Consider the following 22,568-nt stretch of genomic DNA (forward strand, 5'->3'; position numbering starts at 1 on the left):
GCGACCTCCCACTTGCACAGTTTTACATACACAGCTCAGAGGTTTTCCACAGTCTCTTTGCTAGATAACTTCAGAATAAATGATGCCACACTTCATACTCTCTGATACCAGACAGCGATTTTCAGTGCCGTCTGTCTCTGCTCTGGGCCAGGAGGCAGCAACCAACTCTGTAACAGTTGTCTGCCACTTTGAACGAGACTATTTTCCCCGAGGAAAATGGTCCTTTGTGGGACAGGAGTGCAGCGCTGCCGGCTTGAAAGGGCTTATTTCATTTTGTAGGCATAAATGGCGTTTGCAGTCCATGGTCGCTGTGTAAGACCCAGCACTGACCCACTGTCACGGCAGCGGGACATGGATAAATGTCGGCGTAGGCGGAAACGTGGCCAGTGCAATGCGCCGATTACCTGTTACGCTTGCACCGTGTGATTTGCAGGAAGGGACCCTCTTTGCACGGGCAGTTGCCTGGGTGTTATAATGAAAGGTAAATGCTCTGGTATTGCTTAATTGTGCTGCTGTAGAGTGTAGGGGTTCTGCTTTGCGATGTTTCTAGTATTGATTTTATTTGTTCTGAATTGAAATCCAGTCTGGAAAAGGACATTCACCTCGTCAAACTAACTTCCTGAATATTTAAATTATTCCTGTTAAGAAACTATTCAGGAAGTCTGATTTTTAAATATTAATTTAGTTCCAAGAGACCGTATGGTATCAGTCTGCCTCGGTAACGTCTTTGTGCTACATTGGAATTAGATGCCACCTGAGGGGCACTAAAATGCTAACTTCCAGCCATTAGCCTATAGTTCAGGTTCAACCAGTTTTACGCACGGTTATTGCTGTAATCCTAACAACACACTACCGGCAGGCTGTTTCACGGCTGTTGGCCTTTTTAAGGAAAAGTGTAACTTCATGTTTTATTCATTTTAAGCCACAACGTTCCTGAGAAACCAAAGAACCCAGCACCCAAGCAGCAGCTTCGCAGTTCTGTGTTTTTATCCACGCTGTCTTCAACGGCGAATTGCAGAGGGTTGTGGAAGCGCTGCTCTGGGCTCCGGCAGCAGCGTTAGATGGCCGGCTTGAGTAGCAAGATATATATATATATATATATCTATATTTATTTTTTTGTTAATGTTTTTTTCTTAAGCCTCCAGCTGTGGGCTTATCCCTGACCGAGCACCCCCCGGCAGCTGCCCATTTGCAAAGGAAACCGCGCAAAGCAGCAGCAGTAAAACAAAGCCGGAGGAAAGCAGGGCCAAGCCGCAGCAGGGAGAGCCCCGCATCCCCGCCGTGCCCCACGCCGACCCCACCCGCGGGGCCGCTCCCGGAAGCGGCGGCGGCCCCGGCCCCGGTCCCGCCCGTCGGGGCGGCCGCTGCCGGCCGCGGGCACGGGCCGCCGGGAAGGGGCGGGCGGCGGCAGGTGCGGCGGGGCGGGAGGATGGCGGCGGGGGACGCGGAGCAGGCGCGGTACTGCGGGCGGCTCTCCTACCTCTGCCTGAAGCTCACCCTCATCACCTACTCCACCACCTTCTGGGTGAGGCCGGCGGCTGCCCGCGGCGGGGCGGGGGGGAGCGCTGTCCGCCGGGCTGGGGCCGGGGCCGGGCAGGCGTGCTGTGCCGCGCTCGGCGCCGGCGGGGAGCCCCGGCGCTTGGCGGTGGGTAGCGCTGCCGGGGGGCGCGCCCGCGGCTGTGGGTGCAGCTCCCGGCCGGCCCCGGGGGCTGACGGGCCGGTTTGGGCGGGTGGAGGGCTTGCGGGGCTGGAAAGTTTGGCGGAGAAAACCCGTTCGTGCGTGTGTTAAAATCCTGCTGTTTGCCCGGGGGGAGCTGGGCAGAGAAAGCCCTTCCCCTGCGAAGCCAGTCGTCGGCGCGTGGGGTAATTAATTCCTTTCCTGAGCCTTGGCTAAACGACGCGGTGAGGCTTTGAAACTGCGAGGCGCGTCGCCCTTGCTGTCCTCCAGCAGGTACCGGATAAGCCCGCATGCTGTCCCCTGGAAGCGGCGAGTCCCAGCCTCTGGGTCCCGCCTGTTACTGCTGACCCCTCGAATGGGGCGAACTCGCCCTGACCGGGCACCCCCGGGGCTGGACGGGGCCGTCGGGGCTCGGTGCCAAGACCGTGGTTTTAGAAGGGATTTTGCCAGGCTGCCGTGTGCTGGGGTGATGCTGCCCGGGACCTTAGAAATGCTTATAAATATCTGCAGGGTGGGTGTCAGGAGGATGGGGCCAGACTCTGCTCAGCGGTGCCCAGCGACGGGACAAGGGGCAATGGGCACAAACAGAAGCAGAGGAAGTTCCATCTGAACATGAGGAAGAACTTCTTCCCTCTGAGGGTGACGGAGCACTGGAACAGGCTGCCCAGGGAGGTGGTGGAGTCTCCTTCTCTGGAGATATTCAAGACCCGCCTGGACAAGGTCCTCTGCAGTCTGCTGTAGGTGACCCTGCTTCGGCAGGGGGGTTGGACTAGATGACCCACAGAGGTCCCTTCCAACCCCTACCATTCTGTGATTCTGTGCTGGCTCCCGACTGTACTGGTGGGTGAGGTGCTTGGGCAGGGTTTCTCTCAGCTTAAACACCGGTTGAGCTCTTGTTTTGCTGCTCTGTGTTTCGGTCTTAGTGGATGCCGTGGTTACAAGTTGGGAGTGTAGCGCTTTTGGCGTGATGCGCGGCAGGAGAGGTTTAGACCCACCAGGCTTAGTAGTAGGTGTCTGATTAAAGCTATGATTTAGGGATGAACCACAGTTGAAGTGCAGAGTGTTTGGGTGCTATTCAGACCTTTTGGGGTCCTAGATATTTTGCTTAGCAAACAAACAACTGACTAAGGAAAACCCCTTGGTTTTAGACCCCCGAAGTTTCCTGCGTTGCTCCACAGCAGTCACTCCGCAGGCGTGGTTTTTGGAAAAGGGAGATTTGTTGCGTTATTTCTCAAACCTTCTTTCTGCAGTGTGCCCTGCGTGAAGGACCGTGCGCATTGTCTGCTCCATGTTTTCCTTTGGCACCAAGGGCTGTTGCTGATGGGATGTGAAAATTAATCTGGCAGCGGAAGAAGGGCCCTTTGAAACGTTTCCCTGAGCGTCTGCGGAAGACAAAGCCTCTTTCCAGCAGCCTGAGGATTTTATTTACTCTTCGCAGTTGCTCGCTCTGGATTTTCAGCGCTCTGCCCATGTTCGTAACCAAGCACTGGAGCCTGATGGCTCTGCTGGGGCGGTGGTTTGCCGCTGGAGAGCGGGCGCAGGGAAGGGAAGGACGGGGGCTGGCGGCCTTTGCCCCTGGCGGGCCAGGGCTGGGCAGTGTGCTGGGGCCGAACACACGCCGTTTTGTGCGAGGTACGGCGCGTGGGTTGCGCTCTCGATATTTTCTTTTGTTCTAGCTTAGTGAAGCAGATCTCATTAGCCGTAAATGTCAGCTGTCTGGTTCCTGTTTTTTTTTTTTTTTTTAATTGGTGTAAACGGGAGTGAAGTTTGGCTGTGGAGTATTGGCTTGCTTAAATTTTGGGTGATTTGTGTTCTTTTACCGCTTTCTGGGGCTTTGACACGCGGGATGCGGAGGCTGTTTGGTTTCCTCCCTGCTGCTGCTGTTCCTCTGGTACATTTGCAAGTGCTGAACACTCGGATTCAAGTCCCCGGGATTGCCAAAAATCTCCAGGGACTAAACATCAGCCTTATCGAAAGGCAGAAAGGAAATGAAAGCATCGATGGGAGTGCCGGAGGGGATGTTTGCCACAGGCAGTGTTGCTGCTGTGTCTTCCCATATCACCTGGGGCTTTTTTAAAAGCTGGTCGTCGCTGTAACTTTTGCAGCCCGCTGTTGTGCTGGTGAATGAGGCTGCAGTGTCATTTTTCTCACCTGGCTGAAACAACATCCAGCATTTTAAACAGAGAGTTGAGTGGGCAGGCGCTTTATTTAAGAATAGGTATTGTAAATGCAGGGTTAAAACCACTACTTAGAAATAAATGCTCTTCCTTTCTCTTGGGAAAGCAACTTCTGTCTGTGCAAAAGCCCCAGAGAAAGTCCCTGCCATTCGCTGGGGGATGCTCATTTAGAGCAAGTCAAGGCCAGCTAATTTTTCCTGCGGACGCAGTGTGAATTGCCAAACTGGGAGCTGTTGTGAAGGATACAGGATGTAAACAGTATGTACGTTTGTGGGCTACCTACGTAAAAGTTGCATTTCCACCCCTGGTCACAGGAAGGGAGAGCACAGTCCCCGAGAAGAGACACGGGTGGGATGATTGCTAAGGTAGCACATCTGCTTGGCATAAACTATTGCTGCAGTTGGTTTGGCCATATTAAAGGTTTAAAAGATTTTTGTTAAATGCTTAAAAGAATAGAAGATAAGAAAAGTATAATTCCTGCTTGTAAGGAATGAAGATTTTAATTGTGTGCTTGGGTGGACTTTTTTCCCCCCATAATAGTTTTCTATGCTTCAAAATCTGTATAAAAGTTGGAATTCACATGTGTGTCTACTATGTGATACGTCAGGCTGAGCTTTGTATTTGCTGGCTGATGCTTTTCCCCTGCATTCCCCCTGGATGCAGCGGGAAGCCTTCCCTCCTCCCTGCGGCACGTACCCTCTGCGTCCCCCAGTTTGCAGAACTGTTAATTTAGGATTGCTCGAGGGAGTTTTATTGCAGGAGTATTTTGTAGCACCCTTCTTGGGGGTGTGATACAATTTTCATGTCTGATATCCTGGAGCCTCCCGGAGCAGGCGGCTTGGTGCACTTCTGGAGGAGAGCAGAGGAGTGGGGAGGCGCTCCCCGTTTCCCCGCCGTGGGTCACGGTGTGGCTTCAAGCCTGTAATTTGTCTGGGATGGGATATCGGCTACCTTGGTCCTCGGGCCAGTAAAAGCTGTAATGGGTAGGAATCTGAGGGGAGAGGGAATTTTTTGGTTTTTTGGGGGCCAAGCTGGTGTCAGAAAACAAGGTGGGGCTGGAGTTTCTTGTACACCTAAAATGCTGGTTGTAGTCTGGGGGTGTGTGAGCAAAAAGCAGATGGAAGGGGGTGAAGACGCGTATGTACATAAATCTCTCTGTATGTGTGTATGTATTTTAAGATCTTAAAGTGGGAATGTGTCTTGTGTTTCTACTCACGGGCACCTTTGAATCTTTAAAACTAAAGACCACCTTAAGTTGAATGTTTCCACGAGAAAACTGTGGCTAAGAAAAAGATATTTCAATAAAACATTCTAGTCGTGAAACAACACACTTCTGAAATTCAGATAAAGTCCTTCAAGTTTAATCCCTGTGTTTTATGCCCAGTGTTGTTTTTTTTTTTTTTTTTTTAAATTTTCTAAACAAGGAACCTACCAGGCAAGTGTTGAGCTGCTTAACGGTGCTTTAGTGCTTCCATGAGACTCTTCAAGTTGTATTATCTGCTGCTTTCCTAGCAGGGTAAATGCAGTCTGGACACAAAGGTATCGGGATTTTAAGTTTTGGGGTTGTTTTTGTTTGTGGTTTTTTACTTTTAATGATAGTAATACTTGAACTTCTGACTCACGTATACAGGTGCAGTCACAAATGTTATGTTTTGTAATTGTTTTGAGTCTCTTTCCTCAGTTCTTCTAGCTGTATTTAAAGACGTCAAACTGATTTGTTTATGTCGTTTTCTTTTCTGCTTGAAAAGTAATTTATAATTTATTATCCAAATCATTATATTTTTTAAAGACTAAAGCTAACACTACAAGTTGACCATTTAGTAATAAAAAGACCTAATTACAGTTTTTCAGTAGAGGTATAGAAGTAGTAAATTTGGGTACCAGTTACTTGTCCACCATGTTTTCTCTTTTGTCATCCATAACCTTACAGCACAATTTCTGAATTTGTCAGAGGGGGACTGACTCTGAATTTGGTCGTGTGAATTTTTAAGTTGCTTTTGAAATAGCTTAGGTTTATTTATTTTTATGGGTGAACCGTTCTGAGATTTTTCTTTTAGAAATGACAACTTGGTGTCACTCCTCACATAATGTCCTTTGGGATTTTTCTTCTTACCTGTAGAAAATCAAGAATTTCCAATAAGCTGTTATTTATTTTAAGATGGCCCATAATTAAAAGAAAATATTTCAACTGTTGCGCTCATGATCTTGCAACTACGTATGTCATGTGTCTGTCTAGACCTTTGCCTGGGGTATACCATGCGGTATCCAAAAGCCGTATAATTAAGAAGCGTGCTCTCCTCGCCGTTGGTGTGTGGGGAGCGGGCTCGGGGTTCCTGCAGAAATGTCGGGTCAGAAAAGGGGAATGCTGCTTATCAGATTGCCAAAATGATTGATCTGAAACTGGACTCTTCCGTGGAGAAGTGCCTGGCTGTTGGAGTCAGCTGTCAAGTTTTTCCACTGCAATTTGCATGATGAAGTGTTGTGGGTTATTTTTTCTTTTTTCAAATTCAGCATAATTCAGAATGACTTGCAGCATGCCATAGGTTTAATACCAAATGATTGTGACTTAGCTGTAATTATTTTGATTCAAATATCTTTACATCGTCACCTTCATCTGGTAGTTGCTCAAGAAAGTGGCGTGATTTCAAACTTGCATTTTTAAAATAATTTTTTAAAAATTAGGTTCATTTCCCCCGACAGCAGGAGACGTGGAGGTATAGGAAACAGCCGGCCATATTTACTGAGCCCGAGTACGATAGGAGCTGATAAGAAGGGATATGTAAGCTGATGATTGCAGACTGGCTTGTGTTGTGTTAGGGGCATACACACACGCACACACAGAGGGAAGGGCAGACAGACATCCAAAGGAGGAATGTTAATGCCACGGCATTTGCTAGTGTAGTGTGTAATATATGTGATCTCGGATGAATAATAAATTACATTTCAACCAGGGACGTGTGTTTCAATTGGTTTAATTTCCAGAATGTTAAAACATTCTTCAACATATTTTTGAAATGAGCAAACCTCAGTCTTTTTCTAACTCGGGTTTTTTCTGCCTTAGTCTTTGAGGTGTTTTTTTAATATGTACTTCTGATTTGAGCATTTCATTGCTTATAATTCATTCTGAAGTGAGAAGCCACAGGTTCATGTGTACTCACAAAATGTCATCTCTGTGTTTGCTGGCAGAAAGAGTAACATCTGTGCTCTTCTCTTTTTCTGTTCCAGGTGATCGGAGCCCTTGTACTTGCCATTGGGATTTATGCAGAAGTTGAAAGACAGAAGTACAAAACTCTAGAAAGTGCCTTTCTAGCCCCGGCAATTATTTTAATACTTTTGGGCATTATAATGTTCCTTGTATCTTTTGTGGGTGTACTGGCTTCTTTGAGAGACAATTTATGCCTCCTTCAGGCAGTAAGTGTTGGGTTTTTTATTCATAATTTTTAAGGCTCGTTGCTTTTGCTTTTCAGTGTCACCCGAATTCAAACCCTTAACAATGTCTGTGTTGAGAAGTGTTTTAATAAAGTTGCCTTTTTGATTTTGATTGCATTTGAAACTGCTTTATGGCAGTGGTCCCCTAGCCATGGTCTGTAGATGTCCCTCCATCAGGGAGCAGCAGTATTTGGCCTGCCAGTGACAGGACAGGCGAGGGCCAGAGCCCGGTGCTGAGAAAACCAGCTTTCCAACAGTTAAGGGCTTTGTGGAAAACAACCAGGAATGTGAATTATTATCAGCCAGCATGAATCTTGTGCAAACTCAGCTGTTGACATACCATTTGACACTAGCCTGGCACCGCGGTGCCTGCTCTTGCTCTGGTCTGGCCGTGCCCTGCTGTGTTGGAGAAGAGGAGATGGTGCTGCCCCTTGGCCGAAGGAGAAGGCCCAGCCTGGCTGCAGCTTCTCCCTGTCGGTACGGGGGGTTTCCTAGAGCTGCGAGCTCACTTGCTGGGGTGTGAAGCGCAGAGATGAGCTGCAGTCCCTGATGGTTCCCCAAACGCTTCTTGTTTCAACCCGGAGGAAGCTGCTAGAGAAAGAAACCCCAAGTCAGGCTGGCATCCATCAGGCTGGTGATGGCTGGGGTCTGTCTGCCTTCGTCCGGGAAGTGGAAGAGAGGGGGGAGATGGAGAATTGTGTGTTACAGTGTTAGCTGTATAGTGCCACAGGGCTTCGAGAGAAGGGCCCTAAGGGAGAAAGGAAAGGGACACGCTTTTTCTCTCCAGTGCCTCTAAAAGGGTAAATTTTAGGGAAATTCCAGTACAACGCTGTGGTTGCAGATGGAAGTTGCACGTAGGACTAATTAAAAAATAAAGCACAAAATCATAATTTTCACCTTCATGGGAGTTCAGTCTAAAGAAGTGCTAAATACATGGTATGTTATGTAGGACAAAACAAGAAGTAGCTGTGGATTTTGAAATTATGCTGGAATTTTACTGAGAGTCTGTCCTTAGGTGTGGTGGTGGCTTCTTTTGCTCGGAGCGTGGTGGTGTGTCCTCATGTGATGCTGAGGATGTTTTCTGTTCCCTTTGTGGTAGCAAACCCAGTAGGGTATTCAAACAAAGAAAGTCCCTGATGCCTGCTTCTTAGGCTAATTCCAGATTCAGCAGAAGAAAAGATGTCTGTCCAGTGAATTCGTGACACTGATACTGGGTATTGAGAGCACAGAAATTAAACCAGCTTTCGGGGCGGAGCATTAGAGATTATTTTCAGATGAGAGATCATAAAACCTCACTCCTGGTGAAGTTCATTGTTAAGATGTAGACCTAAATTCACATAACAGCCATCTTTTATACCCAAAGAATCCTTTGGGTTGGAAAAACGTTTCAAGTACTGGCACGTCGCAATTATCTCGTGGTGTTGCTAGGGATTTCTTCATGTTGTTTGCATTTTGCATGCGCTTTGGTAAGTAGTCACAGATGCATACGTTGTGGTCATGTGTGAGTGCATTTGTGAGCACGTGTATGCATATGCACAGATGAATAAATAAATAGAGAGCTAGCAGATGTAATTTTTCTTACCACTGAGCATAGTAAGTCGTATTAGTGCCCATCGTGCAGCCTCTGTGCTCAGCTGGCTCGGTGCTAACAGTACCGCTCAGTTCCCTCTTCTGAAGCAACACACTAAAAGGTACCAAGCCAGAATTTTCTTTGCTTCAACACTGGCAATTTAGTACAAAATTGTTTGGATTATCTTAAAGCACCGCTTTACCCAAGAAATGAAACCTAGCAGGTGAATACTGGCTGTGTAGGAAGCATAAAAACACAGTGTTCGGTGTGGTTTGTAGCAGTCCGTTGATATGCTTCTCTGTGATGCTGTTATGGAGAGAAATATCTTGGCACCATAAATGCATCTATCAGTTTTGAGTCCATTCAAAGCAGAAAAATAATGTGTTTGCCAATTGCGCAAACCCCAGGATGACTCAAGCAAGGAAAAAAGGCTTTCTTGTGACAGGAACAGTTTTATAAGAACAAAGCCATAATTTTATATCTTTAGGATGATATCTCTTATGCAGAAAGCCAAGTGTGTTGGCAATTGAATGTTACAGGCTTAAGCACACTAATTGAGAGAGTAATTGGGGTTTGCTCTGTTTAAGGTCTCACTTGCAATTGTTTTTCTGCAGTTCATGTACATTCTTGGTATCTGCTTGCTGATTGAGCTGACTGGTGGAGTGGTGGCCCTGATCTTCAGAAACCAGGTGAGTCGCGTTCAGCTTTTACTCATGAAGAACGTTACTCACAATCCGTGACATTACAGCTATGCTGCTGAGCAAGTAACGGGCATTAAAATTGTCACATGAGCGCTACTTGATGGAGGTCTGAAGGCAGGTCCAGACTTTTTGGGGCCTTTCAACTTTGGGGAAGGGTGGGATTGGCCACCCATCCTGGAGATGAATTCCACATTAAAGAATTTGGAGAAAATCTGGTGGCTAAGAACATGCAATACAGGCAAAATGAGTTTCCAGCTCCTCCTGTATTACAAAGTGCTCTCTTCTCGTTTGCCATCTGGGTCTCAGATGGCTGATCGAGGAAGTTTCCAGCTGGATTTGGAGACTTGGTTATTTTTCAGTGGCCAAAATGTTTTACCTTACCTAAAAGACAGCTGTTCCCTGCCCACGTCCATAAGCAACACAACTGATTTCTGTAGGAGACCCTGTTGTTTACAAGCATGCTATAATGATATAAAACCTTCTTTTTTCTAAACAGAAAGCAGCAGACTATTTTTTTTCTGTTAGAAATGTTTTATAACGTAAATATGTTCACTATGCCAAGTACTAGATTTCTGTGCTTTGATTTTTTTTCTAATATGGCAAAATATGAGCATTAAAAGGAGATGCTGGTTAATAAGACCTCTTCCCTCCCCACGCCAATCCTACCAATCTCATTTCCACAAAAAGAAGTCATACATACCATGTTACATATGTTATTAAAAAAAAAAAAGCTTTAAAAAAGATTTTTTGGGAAATAACAATTCGTCATTATTATATTCTTCCTATCTAGCATTTTATTCTTACTCCATGCTGGACCGGAGTCGTGAACTTGACTTGTGAGAGCAGAGGATGAGTTATCTTCATTTCTAGATGCTGTTGTTAGCCGTTGCCGTGAGTGTTGCCTTGGCCCTGTGCGAGGATTGATTCTGGATTGTGGTGGGGGCACCAGGCTCATCCAAGAGGAGTAGATCAGCCTGCCTGGTGTAGGAGTGTGGGCATCACAGGATGCAGAGAATTTGGTTGATGGAAAATTAAGTAGATGCCAAAGATGGCATTTGCTGAGAGGGTGAGGAGGAACTGCATTTGACTTGCAGACAAAGAAAATGTATTGTTGGGGTTTTGTGCACTAAGCGTTTTCCCGCGCTGTGAGTTGGCTGTCTGAGCAGGACAGCTATGCTCAGGGACAGGTCTGTTTGTTTGTTTCAGGGACAGGTCTGTTTGTTTGTTTTAAAAGGTTAATGGAGAAGTTTGGGTTAGTATGGGGAGGAGAAGGAAGTATTTAATAAAAGCTTAGGGTAATAGCCTCCACTTAAATGCTGGTTGTTTTGCGTGTCTCAGTGGTTTTTCCCTGTTTCTTGCTCTATTTCCGTCTCAAATCTGCCGAGTCTAAGTGAGGTGATAAAGGCAGCGCGAGAGCAGTCAGTACTTGCTGCTGTTCATTCTTGGCCAGTTATGACAGTCCTGCAAAATCCTGTGTTACTTCTAATCTTCGATACAATAATTTATTTTGTTCTGTTTTGGTTTCAAGTGTAATACTGAGAAAATGAGTAGGCATAGTTCAGGATTCTTTCTGACCTGCAGGGATTCAGCTTTGGTCATTTTAGCAGCTGGGTTGAAAGGAAAGTTGTTGTGTTCTGATTATGATTAGTCCCGGTTTTTGCTATGCTGTGATTGGTTTTCAACATCCAGCACAAATACAAAACTAAAAACTCGTGTTGTCGTCCCGTCCGTCCCCGTCCCCCCCCCAAATGTGAACAGTGTTTTGTTGATTTAATTTCTAATACGCCAAGCTGAGGAGATGGCATTTTATATCTACAACTACTCTACTGCCACATTTCTGAAAACAACCACTGTAAAACATACAGATACACTTTTTTCCTGCTTAAGGTGGAATAAAGCTCTTTATCTGGCAGTTGTGGACTCCATGGAAAATTAAATGGTGACAATAAAATTAATGGAAAATCAGATTAATGGAAGATGGTGAGCAAGGACAAGTCAGCTATTGTCGCCCAGGGCGTGGTGCAGACCGTGGTGCCAAGACCCACCAGCCAAGCCTACCGTTCTGTCACACAAAAGATGATGGGGATCCCCAGTGCCCCGTGGGAGGGATCCTGCCTGGGGATAATGAGACCATCTCTGGGAGATGCTTGGAGAGTCTTAGAGGAGCAGCATCTCGTTGGAGAGGTGTTACATGGTTAGCACTTCTCAGCACAAAACCAGCAGTGAGACTGCTTCCTTGAAAGAAAACAGAGGGTCAGTCCCTGCAGGACTGTGCTATGATTGATTCTTAACTGGTATTTGTTTTTTCTTTAAAAATAAAAAAGCCTTTCCTTTTGTCTTTTGTGCTCATCAGTTACACTTGTCCCTTTAACCTGCTCTTTTATTTGTTTTGGTGTGTGTAACCTGTGAGTCTTGTTTTACTTTTGCCTTCTAGACAATCAACTTTTTGAACGATAATATTAGAAGAGGAATTGAGAATTACTATGACGACTTAGATTTCAAGAACATCATGGATTCTGTGCAAAAGCAGGTTTGGTTGGTTGGTTATTTTTTTCCTGGGACTAATTCAGTGCCGAGATGTAGTAGATCCAGGGCAACAGCTTTGAGTTTTTCCAGTGATGTGAAATCAATTTCTTACTGACGAGGGTGATGAGATCTCATGAGTCATCTGTTATGATGTCGCTGCAGGTAGGACTCCTTCAGCATCCCAGCTGGCATTTGAAGCCCCCTAAATTACTGCAAGAAGTGGGGGCAAAATGCTGCTTTTGCCTTGGTAGGTGTGATTCAGATACTCAAGGCCAGATCCTGCAAACATCTAGACTTATATGAGTCCCACAGCTGGATTCAGACAGATTCAGCCTAAATTCCACCCAAGTTCTTGTGCTCAGTGTTTCTGCTGGCTGGTCCACAGCATTTAAAGCCATCTTGTTAACAGGAGGCACCGGATAAAGAGAGATTAGATGGCAGTTAGGCGGTTTGAACCTGGGCCATTGTATTTTCACTTGAGGGCACATAGCAAGTTCTTTAACAAGGTGGTTATTCAAAAGAAATGCCAGTGGAAGCATATATACCTGCAATTAAAATTCAGAAATTGTGTTGAGCCCAGCTGAGCATTAGTTAACGGCACGTGTAGTTGACTCACAGCCTTTTTTTTTTTGTAGGCTAGTGTGTTGAAATGTTTATTGGATTATTGAAGAGCTCTGCCATAGAGTTCAGAAACTATAGAAGAAGCAAAAAATGTTGAGAAATGTGATGTTGTGGCCCCTGTAATGTCAGTGACCTTGCCAAATGGTGATTAAAAAAAAAAAATTAACTTAGGGAGTGATATGTATGTTTTATGACATCGTTATGGAGATGGCAGCCTGCTTTGAAAAACAGAGTTAGGGTGGAAAGTCTGTCAAAAGCCAGCCATCCTGAGGAAATTTTGTCATTAGACTTCATAGTGCTTTAAAGTTTCCATGCACTGCCCAAAATTATATATATGTACAGCAAATGTACATTTTAGTGATTAAATAAACTGCTGCTTTTCCCTGCATTTAAAATATTTTAATATTTGTATGAAGTCAGTGTAAGCTTACAGTAGTTGTTTGCTAGATCTCAGTTCTACTAAATTACATCCAAAACATTTTGGTGAGATTTTTTTTGTGCCTCATAGAAACACTTTGGTCTTTTAGACTCATTTAGAAATGTAGTCACAATACTTAAAAAATTTAAGAAATATACTGCAGCCCAAGATGGAGTGAGTGTGAAAACATTCCTTAATGATGTCCAAGTTTTTGACTTGGAAAAGATAGGAGATGAAACTTAGTGCCAAGTACTTTGCTCTGGAACCCTGGCTAATAACTCGATGACTGATGGAGGAACACTGCCTATATCTTTGATTCTTTTCAGTTGCATACGTTCATCTATGCCTTGCTGAGAAAATGACAGAATTGCTGGGTAGCTCGGTGCTCGTAAGATTACTTTATTCTTACTTTATATTCTAATTATTAGAAGAGTTAAGATATAAAATTTTTTTCCTCTGCCTTTTGTGTTGTTTTTTTCCAGTTTAAGTGCTGTGGTGGGGAAGATTACAGAGACTGGTCACAAAACGTGTACCACAACTGCGCGGCGCCGGGACCGCTGGCCTGCGGCGTGCCCTACACTTGCTGCGTCACAAATAAGGTAAGTCCTGGCATCTTGGTGTTGCTGCTCTCTGCCACTTCACTGGCGTTCACCTAAAAAGGTACCTTACTTTAGAAAGTCTGAGGGAGGAAGCAAAGGAAAATGGGTCCCTCCTGAAAACGGGATTTTTTCCCTAGGATTTGCTGTTCCAGCTTTGCCAGAAAGCTTGGGCCAGGATTGCTTCCGAGGGTGGGGGTTGGATTGATGTGCACCAGCCGCTGTGTAATCACTGAACAGAACGACCTCATCATCCAGAAATGTGGGCAAATGACCTCAGAGTCAGTGCGTCCTTGTGGATGCAGGTCTAGACCGGAGCTGCTGCTCTACCCTAACTCATCCTGGAAAACTGCCCACCTTGCTGCCCTGTAAAATCCTCCCTGGAAGGACACCTGTCAGCTGGAGTCTGGACCCGTGCCTCAGTCTACAATGAACTGGTATTAACTGGTGCTGGCAGCACTAGAGCAGGCGTGAAGTTCCACGCGAATGATTTTGTGCAGACCCCCTGTTTTATATAAATTTGAGCAGTTTTAATTCATTGCTTTTCCTTAGAGAGATGAATGTAATGCTGAGTTTGATGAAGAGCTAGTCCTCAATGTGAAAGTGGTATGGACCATCCCTGCCTCACTGGGTTTTGGTCTTTGAACACAGGACAGAGAAATTGAGTATGTGTAAGAGCAGACGTGCGTGGGTGCTTCAGGACAGGCTGCGCGTGTGATGGGAGGCTGCTGATAAACCCACCCCTGATGTGGCATCCTAGGTATTGCAGACGGGGATTTGATGGGTGTCAAAGAGATGTGGCCGGCGTGTGCCCTCAGTATGTGCGAGTCCTTTGCTGGTGTTCAGTCATCTCAGAGAAGTGGTTTCACATCACCTTCTGCATCCTTTCGCATTTAACACCCAGGAGCTTGTGTCCTGGACCCATTTCAGTAGAGCTCGTGATGGATAGCCTGCCGGCGCCTGTTGTGTGCTGCCCTTTCAGCGTCTGCCTTGAGCATGAGTGTTTAATTAAAAAAAGGGAAAATAAATGCAATAATTGTCAGTAATCCTGCTAGGTGTTGCTAAGAAATGTGTATAATATAAAGGTGTTTGTTACGTATGCTTACACATTTTTTGTGTATGAAAAAGAGTCTGTTTAAATCTGTGCTGAGCTTTGATTTATTCTCAGAAACCAAAGCTAAACAGTTATGCTTTAAGTCTTAGGTGTTTGAGAATATGCTGGGCAGACCCTCCTCTTAGGGAAGTCTGCTGTCTCCGTGGGGCCAGGGCTAAGGACATCGCTAGGAAACGTCCTAGCCTGGTACAGCTGTTGGATTGTTACCCACTACTGCTCTTCCATGTGGGGGGCGATGAAGCTGCAACACATAGTCCAAGGGCAATCAACAGACTTCAGGGCCTCGGGACAGTTGGTAGGGGAATCTGGAGCACAGGTTATTTTTTCATCTCTCCTTTCAGTTGTTGGTAGTGATATTGGAAGAAACAGACAGGTGCAGTCTATTAATACATGGCCCCGTCGCTGGTATCACCGCCATAATTTTGTGGTTTTCGATAATGGAATGGCCTACGTGGCACCAGGCTTAATGGTGTCAGGTGCGATTCACCTTTCTCAGAGTGAGAAGAGGGTCTTTGCTCACAAGCTAGTGGGGCTGGTTGACAGAGCTTTAAACTGGACGTGAAGGGGAAGAGGGATAATACCAGGCTTGCCCATGACCAGCTGTGGGAGGACATGCCAAGGTTAGAGGGACAGGGTACTAGCGAGGGCCCTCAGCCTACTGCTCTGAGACGCGCTGGCTACACTGCAGCACACTTGAAGTCTTATGGAGATGAGCAACGGCTCCTGAGGTAATAGGAGCCAGCAGGGAAACACCAGGGAAATACCTCAAAGGAATGAAGGGTTGTTCTTCTAAGAAGGTGACGTGGCCAGCAGCCCAGTTGGAGTGTTTCTACACAGCATGGGCTGTGTTGCAGCATGGGCAACAAAAAGGAGGAGTTGGAAATCACCATAGCTAGAAAGCTACAACCTGGTTGCCATTACTAAAACTTTGTGGGACAAATGGCATGACTGGAGTGCTGCTGTCAATGGCTACAGGCTGTTCAGAAGGGACAGGCAAAGAAGTAGAGGGGTGGAGGCGTTGCCTTCTTCGTCAAGAAATGGATACAGTGTGAAGAGCTGTCCCTGAAGAACAGCCACAAGCAGGTCGAAAGCTAATGGGTAAGCATTAGAGACCGAGGCGACAAAGGGAACCTTGTGGTTGGTTTCTACTACTGGCTGTCTGGTCAAGGGGAGCCTACTGACAAAGCCTTCTTCCTCCAGCTACAGGAGGCTTCGTGCTTGCAGTCTCTCGTCCTCCTGGGGGATGGCGGGTGGGGAGCAAAGTTACAATGCTCAAGCCATCCCATCTGGCTGGAGATTAAGAGTGGCTTATCAGAGCAGTGACAAATATTCCTTGGCTGTGTCCCAAGCTGAGAAGCAAAAGACCAACAATGTTAAGGGTGGGCATAGACATGTCAGATCCTCTTGCACCCCTCCAGGGAAACCAGCATGTCCGAGTTCCTTCTTGAAATGTCTGTACAACAATGCATGCAGCATGGGCAATAAGCAGGAAGGATTAGAAATCTGTGTGGTCGCAGGGCCACGATCTCTTTGCAATTACAGAGACGTGGTGGGACTGCTCGCATGACTGGCATGCTGTCATGGATGGCTACACACTCTTTAGGAAAGACAGGCCAGCAAGGCGAGGTGGTGGAGTTGCTCTGTATGTGAGGGAGCAACTGGAATGTGTTGAGCTCTGCCTGGAGGCGGATGAAGAAAGAGTTGAGAGCTTATGGGTTAGAATTAAGGGACAGGCTCATATGGGTGACGTTATTGTGGGAGTGTACTACAGGCCACCTGACCAGGAGGAGGAAGTTGATGAGGCCTTCTACAAGCAGCTGAAAGTAGCCTCACAGTCACAGGCCCTGGTTCTCATGGGGGACTTCAACCACCCTGACATCAGCTGGGAAGACCACACAGCCAGGCACACACAGTCCAGGAGGTTCCTACAGAGCATCGATGATAACTTTATGATGCAAGTAGTGGAAGAGCCAATGAGGAGAGGTGCTCTGCTGGACCTTGGACTAATGAACAAGGAGGGACTGGCTGAGGATGTGAAGGTTGGAGGCAGCCTCGGCAGCAGAGACTGTGAAATGGTGAACTTCAGGATCCTGCGTGGAGGAAGCAGGACAATAAGTAGGATCAAAACCTTGGACTTCAGGAGAGCCAACTTTGACCTCTTCAAGGAGCTACTTGGAGGAATCCCGTGGGCCAGGGCTCTAGCAGGCAGGGGGGTCCAAGAGAGCTGGTTGCCGTTTAAACATCACTTCCTCCATGCTCAGGAGCAGTGCATCCCCCTGAGGAATCTAGCAAAGGAGGCAGGAGACCCACATGGATGAGCAAGGAGCTTCTAGCAGAGCTCAGGTGGAAGAGAAAGGTCCATGGAATGTGGGAAGAGGGACAAGCCACTTGGGAGGAGTACGGGAATGTTGTCAAAGCATGCAGGGATGTAATGAGGAAGACTAAGGTCCACCTGGAATTGAATCTGGCAAGGGACGTCAAGGACAACAAGAAAAGCTTCTTCAGCTACATCAGTAGCAAATGGAAGCCTAGGGATGATGTGGGGCCACTGCTGAACAAGGTGGGTGTCCTGGTGACGGAGGATGCAGAGAAGGCAGAGCTACTGAATGCCTTCTTTGCTTCAGTCTTTAGTGCTAAGGCCAGCCCTTAGAAATCTCAGGCCCTGGAGGTAAGAGAGGAAGCCTACACAGAGAATGACCTTCCCTTGGTCGAGGAGGACTGTGTGAGAGATCACTTAAGCATTCTGGACACCCACAAATCCATGGGAATGCACCCACGAGTGCTGAGGGAGCTGGCGGATGTCATTGCTGAGCCACTCTCCATAATCTTTGAAAGGTCCTGGAGGACAGGAGAGGTGCCTGAGGACTGGAGAAAGGCCAATGTCACTCCAATCTTCAAAAAGGGCAAGAAGGAGGACCCAGGAACTAAAGGCCGGTCAGTCTCACCTCCATCCCGGGAAAGTTGATGGAGCAGCTTACCCTGGAGGTCATCATTAAGCAGGTGGAGGAAAAGAAGGTTATCAGGAGTAGTCAGCATGGATTCACCAAAGGGAAATCATGCCTGACCAATCTGATAGCTTTCTACGATGGCATGACTGGCTGGGTAGATGAGGGGAGAGCCGTGGATGTTGTCTACCTAGACTTCAGCAAGGCTTTCGACACAGTCTCCCATAACATCCTCCTAGGGAAGCTCAGGAAGCGTGGGCTGGATGAGTGGTCGGTGAGGTGGATAGAGAACTGGCTGAATGGCAGAGCTCAGAGGGTTGTTATCAGCAGCGCAGAGTCTAGTTGGAGGCCAGTAACTAGTGGTGTCCCCCAGGGGTCAGTACTCGGCCTAGTCTTATTCAATTTATTCATCAACGACCTGGATGAAGAGTTAGAATGTACCCTCAGCAAATTTGCTGATGACACAAAACTGGGAGGAGTGGTAGATACACCAGAAGGCTGTGCTGCCATTCAGCGAGACCTGAACAGGCTGGAGAGTTGGGCGCAGAGAAACCTGATGAACTTCAGCAAGGGCAAGTGCAGGGTCCTGCACCTGGGGAGGAACAATCCCATGCACCAGTACAGGCTTGGGGCGGACCTGCTGGAGAGCAGGTCTGTGGAGAGGGACCTGGGAGTGCTGGTGGACAACAGGTTGACCATGAGCCAGCAGTGTGCCCTTGTTGCCAAGAAGGCCAATGGGATCCTGGGGTGCATTAGGAGGAGTGTGGCCAGCAGGTCGAGGGAGGTTCTCCTCCCTCTTTGCTCTAGTGAGGCCCCATGTGGAGTACCATGTGTCCAGTTCTGGGCTCCCCAGCTCAAGAAAGATGAGGAGCTACTGGAGAGAGTCCAGCACAGGACTGTGAGGATGATGAGGGGACTGGAGCATCTCTCCTGTGAGGAAAGGCTGAGGGAGCTGGGCTTGTTTAGCCTGAAGAAGAGAAGGCTGAGACGGAGCCTTATAAATACCTAAAATATCTTAAGGGTGTCAGGAGGACGGGGCCAAACTGTTTTCAGTAGTGCCCAGCGACAGGACAAGGGGCAATGGGCACAAACTGAAGCACAGGAAGTTCCGTCTGAACATGAGGAAGAACTTCTTCCTTCTGAGGGTGACAGAGCACCAGAACAGGTTGCCCAGGGAGGTTGTGGAGTCTCCTTCTCTGGAGATATTCAAGACCCGCTTGGAAGAGGTCCTGTGCAGCCTGCTCTAGGTAACCCTGCTGTGGCGGGGGGTTGGACTAGATGATCCACAGAGGTCCCTGGCAACCTCTACCATTCTGTGATTCTGTGACTTCAGCCACCCTAACATCTGCTGGAAAAGTAGCACGGCAAGCTGTAGGCAATCGAGGAGATTCTTAGAATGCATTGAGTATAACTTCTTAAGCCAGGTAATAGGTAGCCCTACCAGAGGGCATGTAATACTGGACCTGATGGTCACCATGAGCTCATCAGTGATGTCAAGATTGGAGGCAGCCTGGGCTGCAGTGATCGCACACTGATGGAGTTCACAGTCCTGAGGGATAAGGGTCAGGCTAAGAGTAGAGTTGGGACCCTGAATTTTAGGAAAGCAAACTTCCAGCTGTTCAAGGACTTAGTCAGTAGGACCCCTGGGGAAACTGCCTTCAGGGATAAAGGAGCAGAACAGAGCTGGCAGATCTTTAAGGACACTTTCCATGGAGCACAGGAGCTGTCAGTCCCCAGGTGTAAGAGATCAGACAAGGAAGTGAAGAGACCGGCATGGCTGAGTTGAGACCTGCTGGTCAAACTAAGGAAGAAGGAAGTGCATGGGTAGTGGAAGCAGGGACAGGTATCCTGGGAAGACGTATAGGGATGCTGCCTGGTTGTGTAGGGGTGGGGTCAGGAAGATCAAGGTGCAAATGGAGCTGAACTTGGCAAGGGATGCAGAGAATAACAAGAAGGGCTTCTACAAGTATGTTAACCAGAAAAGGAAGGTTAAAGAAAGCGTACGCCCTGCCCATGAACAAGAATAGCAACCTCGTATCAACAGATTAGGAGAAGGCTGAGGTAGTCAACAACTTTTTTGCCTTAATCTTCACTGGCAACCTCTCTTCCCACACCTCTCGAGTGGATGGACCACAAGGCGGAGACTGGGGGAGCAAAGTCTCTCCCACTGTAAGAGAAGATCAGGTTTGTGACCACCTGAAGAGCCTGAACATACATGAGTCTGTGGGACCTGACAAGACGCATCCCAGAGTCCTGAGGGAATTGGCTGATGTAGTTGTCGAGCCACTCTCCGTGATATTTGAAAAGTCATGGCAGTCAGACGAAGTCGCTGGTGACTGGAAGAAGGGAAATATTGCGCCCATTTTTAAAAAGGGTAGAAAAGAGGACCCTGGGACTACCGACCTGTCAGCCCCACCTCTGTGCCTGGGAAGATCATGGAACACATCCTCGTAGAAGCTGTGGTAAAGCACGAGGAGGACAGGGAGGCGATTTGAGACAGCCAGCATGGCTTCACCAAGGGCAGCTTGACCAACCTAGTGGCCTTCTGTGATGGAGTGACTACATCAGTGGACAAGGGAAGAGCTATGGATGCCATCTGTCTGGACTTCTGTGAAGCCTTCGACACAGTCCCCCACAACATTGTTCTATCTAAATTTGGGAGATATGGATTCGATGGGTGAACTGTTCCATGGATACGGAATTGGTTGGGTGGTCGCATCCAGAGAGTGGTGGTCAACGGCTCAGTGTCCAGAGACGTGGTAGATGTTGCATCACTGGAGACATTTCAGGTCGGGTTGGACAGGGCTCTGAGCAACCTGATCTAGCTGAAGATGTCCCTGCTTATTGCAGGGGGGTTGAACTAGATGACCTTTAAAGGTCCCTTCCAAGCCAAACCATTCAATGATTCTAAGAAAGTCGTACGTATGAAAATAATATTCGCTGATCCACAGCTGCACTGAGCAGGGTTTTGCCCTCGGTTGATGGTAAAGGAAGATAGAACTGGCTGGTGAAGAGCAATCTGGCTACTCAGTGGTCATTCAAAATACTGTTTTGTTTTCTGTACCTCTCATTTCTGTGTTCAAGTCTTATTTTAAAAGGTTAGTTCATGTGTGTGGAAATACAGCAGTACTGTGAAGGCAAACCACCACAGGGATCTGTGACTAATAACGCCAGGTGCCTTTTCAGCCGTGGCACAAATAGTCAGACATGTTGAGGATTTCAAATCAACCTGCCAGGCAGGAAAGTGCTAAAATAAAAACTTTTCTGAGGAAAACGAGGAGTATATCCTCCGTGTGCTGCACTGGCAACTGGGGAGCGTGGAATGAGACTGCTTGCAGCCTAAAGGTAACCTGCAAAGTGGTAAGCTCAGGACAGTGAATTGAAAGGCAGGGAAAAGCCCCAAACTAACAAGCAAACTTCTTAGTTAAGGTTGGGCTGTTCAGCAAGGTGCTGCAGTACGTTTGGGCTCGTGGCTTTGCTGCACCGGGCTGCCGTCGATGGGCCTTGCAGAGTCCAAGCGGCACGGACACGTATGTGGCAGGATTGTTTTGGTTTCGGCTGCCGCCGGCAACAAAAGCGCCACGCGGCCGCCCCTCCCCCCGCCGGTGTGCGGAGGAGAATGGAAAGAAAGAGGCAGAAACTGGTGGGTCGGGATAAGGGCAGTTTAACAGAACAGCAAACAGAGGGAAAACAGGAACAACAACGATACAAATAAGGAGAAAACACAACCACGAACCGTACAACAGCCGCTGTCCCGAAACAGGACCGATGCTGCGCCCCCCCAAGCCGCGAGTGCGTTCCTGCCGTGCCGCCCCCCCCCCCCACCGGAACCCAGCGTGACGTCACATGGTATGGAATACCGGGCTCTGTTTGGCCAGGTGGGGTCAGCCCCCACCCCCCGGCTGTGCCCCTTCCTGGATTCCGGTGAAAATTAACCCTGTTCTGGCCAAACCCAGGACATTATCCACCCCTTATTCCATAGCATCTACGTCATGCCCAGGTCCCCCATTGTCCAGTTGATCACCACCACTTCTCCTGTCTCCAGATATCATTCCCTTAGTCTATGGATCATCACTCTAAAGTGTCCGTTGAGTTCATTTAATCCATGACTTCGGGCTCCATCTGTCATAATGGTCTTCCGTGGCAGGGGAGGTGATGTGTGGTGATGGGCGGTCACTTGCTGCATCCGGAGCTCACGGCTGATGTATCTGGTGCGGCCCGTGCCCACAGTCTGCAGGAGACGTTGATCTTGATGAAGTTGCTGGATGCCAGTTGTTGAAAACCAGGTCCAGTTCCATCATTGCTGTGCTCTGCTAGGTTTTCATCGAAAAGTCCATCCTTCTTTAATCTGGAGAATTCTTACTATGCTACTACTGGTACAAAAATATAACAATTACAACAGTGATAACAGACAGTGACAGGGTTATTTAACAACTAACTTTATACAATTTATTTATGGACTATTCTCGCCCAAAATTAAATCCCCATGAGGTACACATCGGACTTCCCCATCCTTCCGCATTACCCACCAGGTACACCCAGGTCCTTGAGCAAAAGCAATCCCGCGGACGGGCTTGCCTTTGCCCGAGGCAGGACTGACCCAAACCGTCTTCCCTAACATGTTCCGCATGTGCACTACAGGGACTTTATCCCCTTCTACTGGGCGCTGAGGTTTTGACTGGGCAGGACCAGCCCGGTTGGTGGACCCTCTGGTGTTAACCAACCAGGTGGCCTTTGCTAAATGGGTATCCCAATTTTTGAAAGTCCCACCCCCCATTGCCCTCAAAGTGGTT

General features: G+C 47.6%; 1 protein-coding gene across 1 annotated transcript in view; it reads left to right on the forward strand.

The window, feature by feature from the left end:
• The first annotated feature begins 1,424 nt into the window (after positions 1-1,424).
• TSPAN15 (tetraspanin 15) overlaps positions 1,425-22,568 on the forward strand; it is a 32,493-nt gene continuing 11,349 nt past the window's right edge. Inside the window, exons 1-5 of the mRNA XM_075423140.1 lie at positions 1,425-1,525; positions 7,081-7,266; positions 9,469-9,543; positions 11,990-12,085; positions 13,603-13,719. Of these exons, the coding sequence (XP_075279255.1) occupies positions 1,430-1,525; positions 7,081-7,266; positions 9,469-9,543; positions 11,990-12,085; positions 13,603-13,719 (570 nt within the window). The 5' untranslated portion in view covers positions 1,425-1,429. The remainder of the gene's footprint in view (positions 1,526-7,080; positions 7,267-9,468; positions 9,544-11,989; positions 12,086-13,602; positions 13,720-22,568) is intronic.

Source organism: Opisthocomus hoazin, chromosome 6 (assembly GCF_030867145.1).
Source record: "Opisthocomus hoazin isolate bOpiHoa1 chromosome 6, bOpiHoa1.hap1, whole genome shotgun sequence".
Classification (NCBI taxonomy): Eukaryota; Metazoa; Chordata; class Aves; order Opisthocomiformes; family Opisthocomidae; genus Opisthocomus; species Opisthocomus hoazin.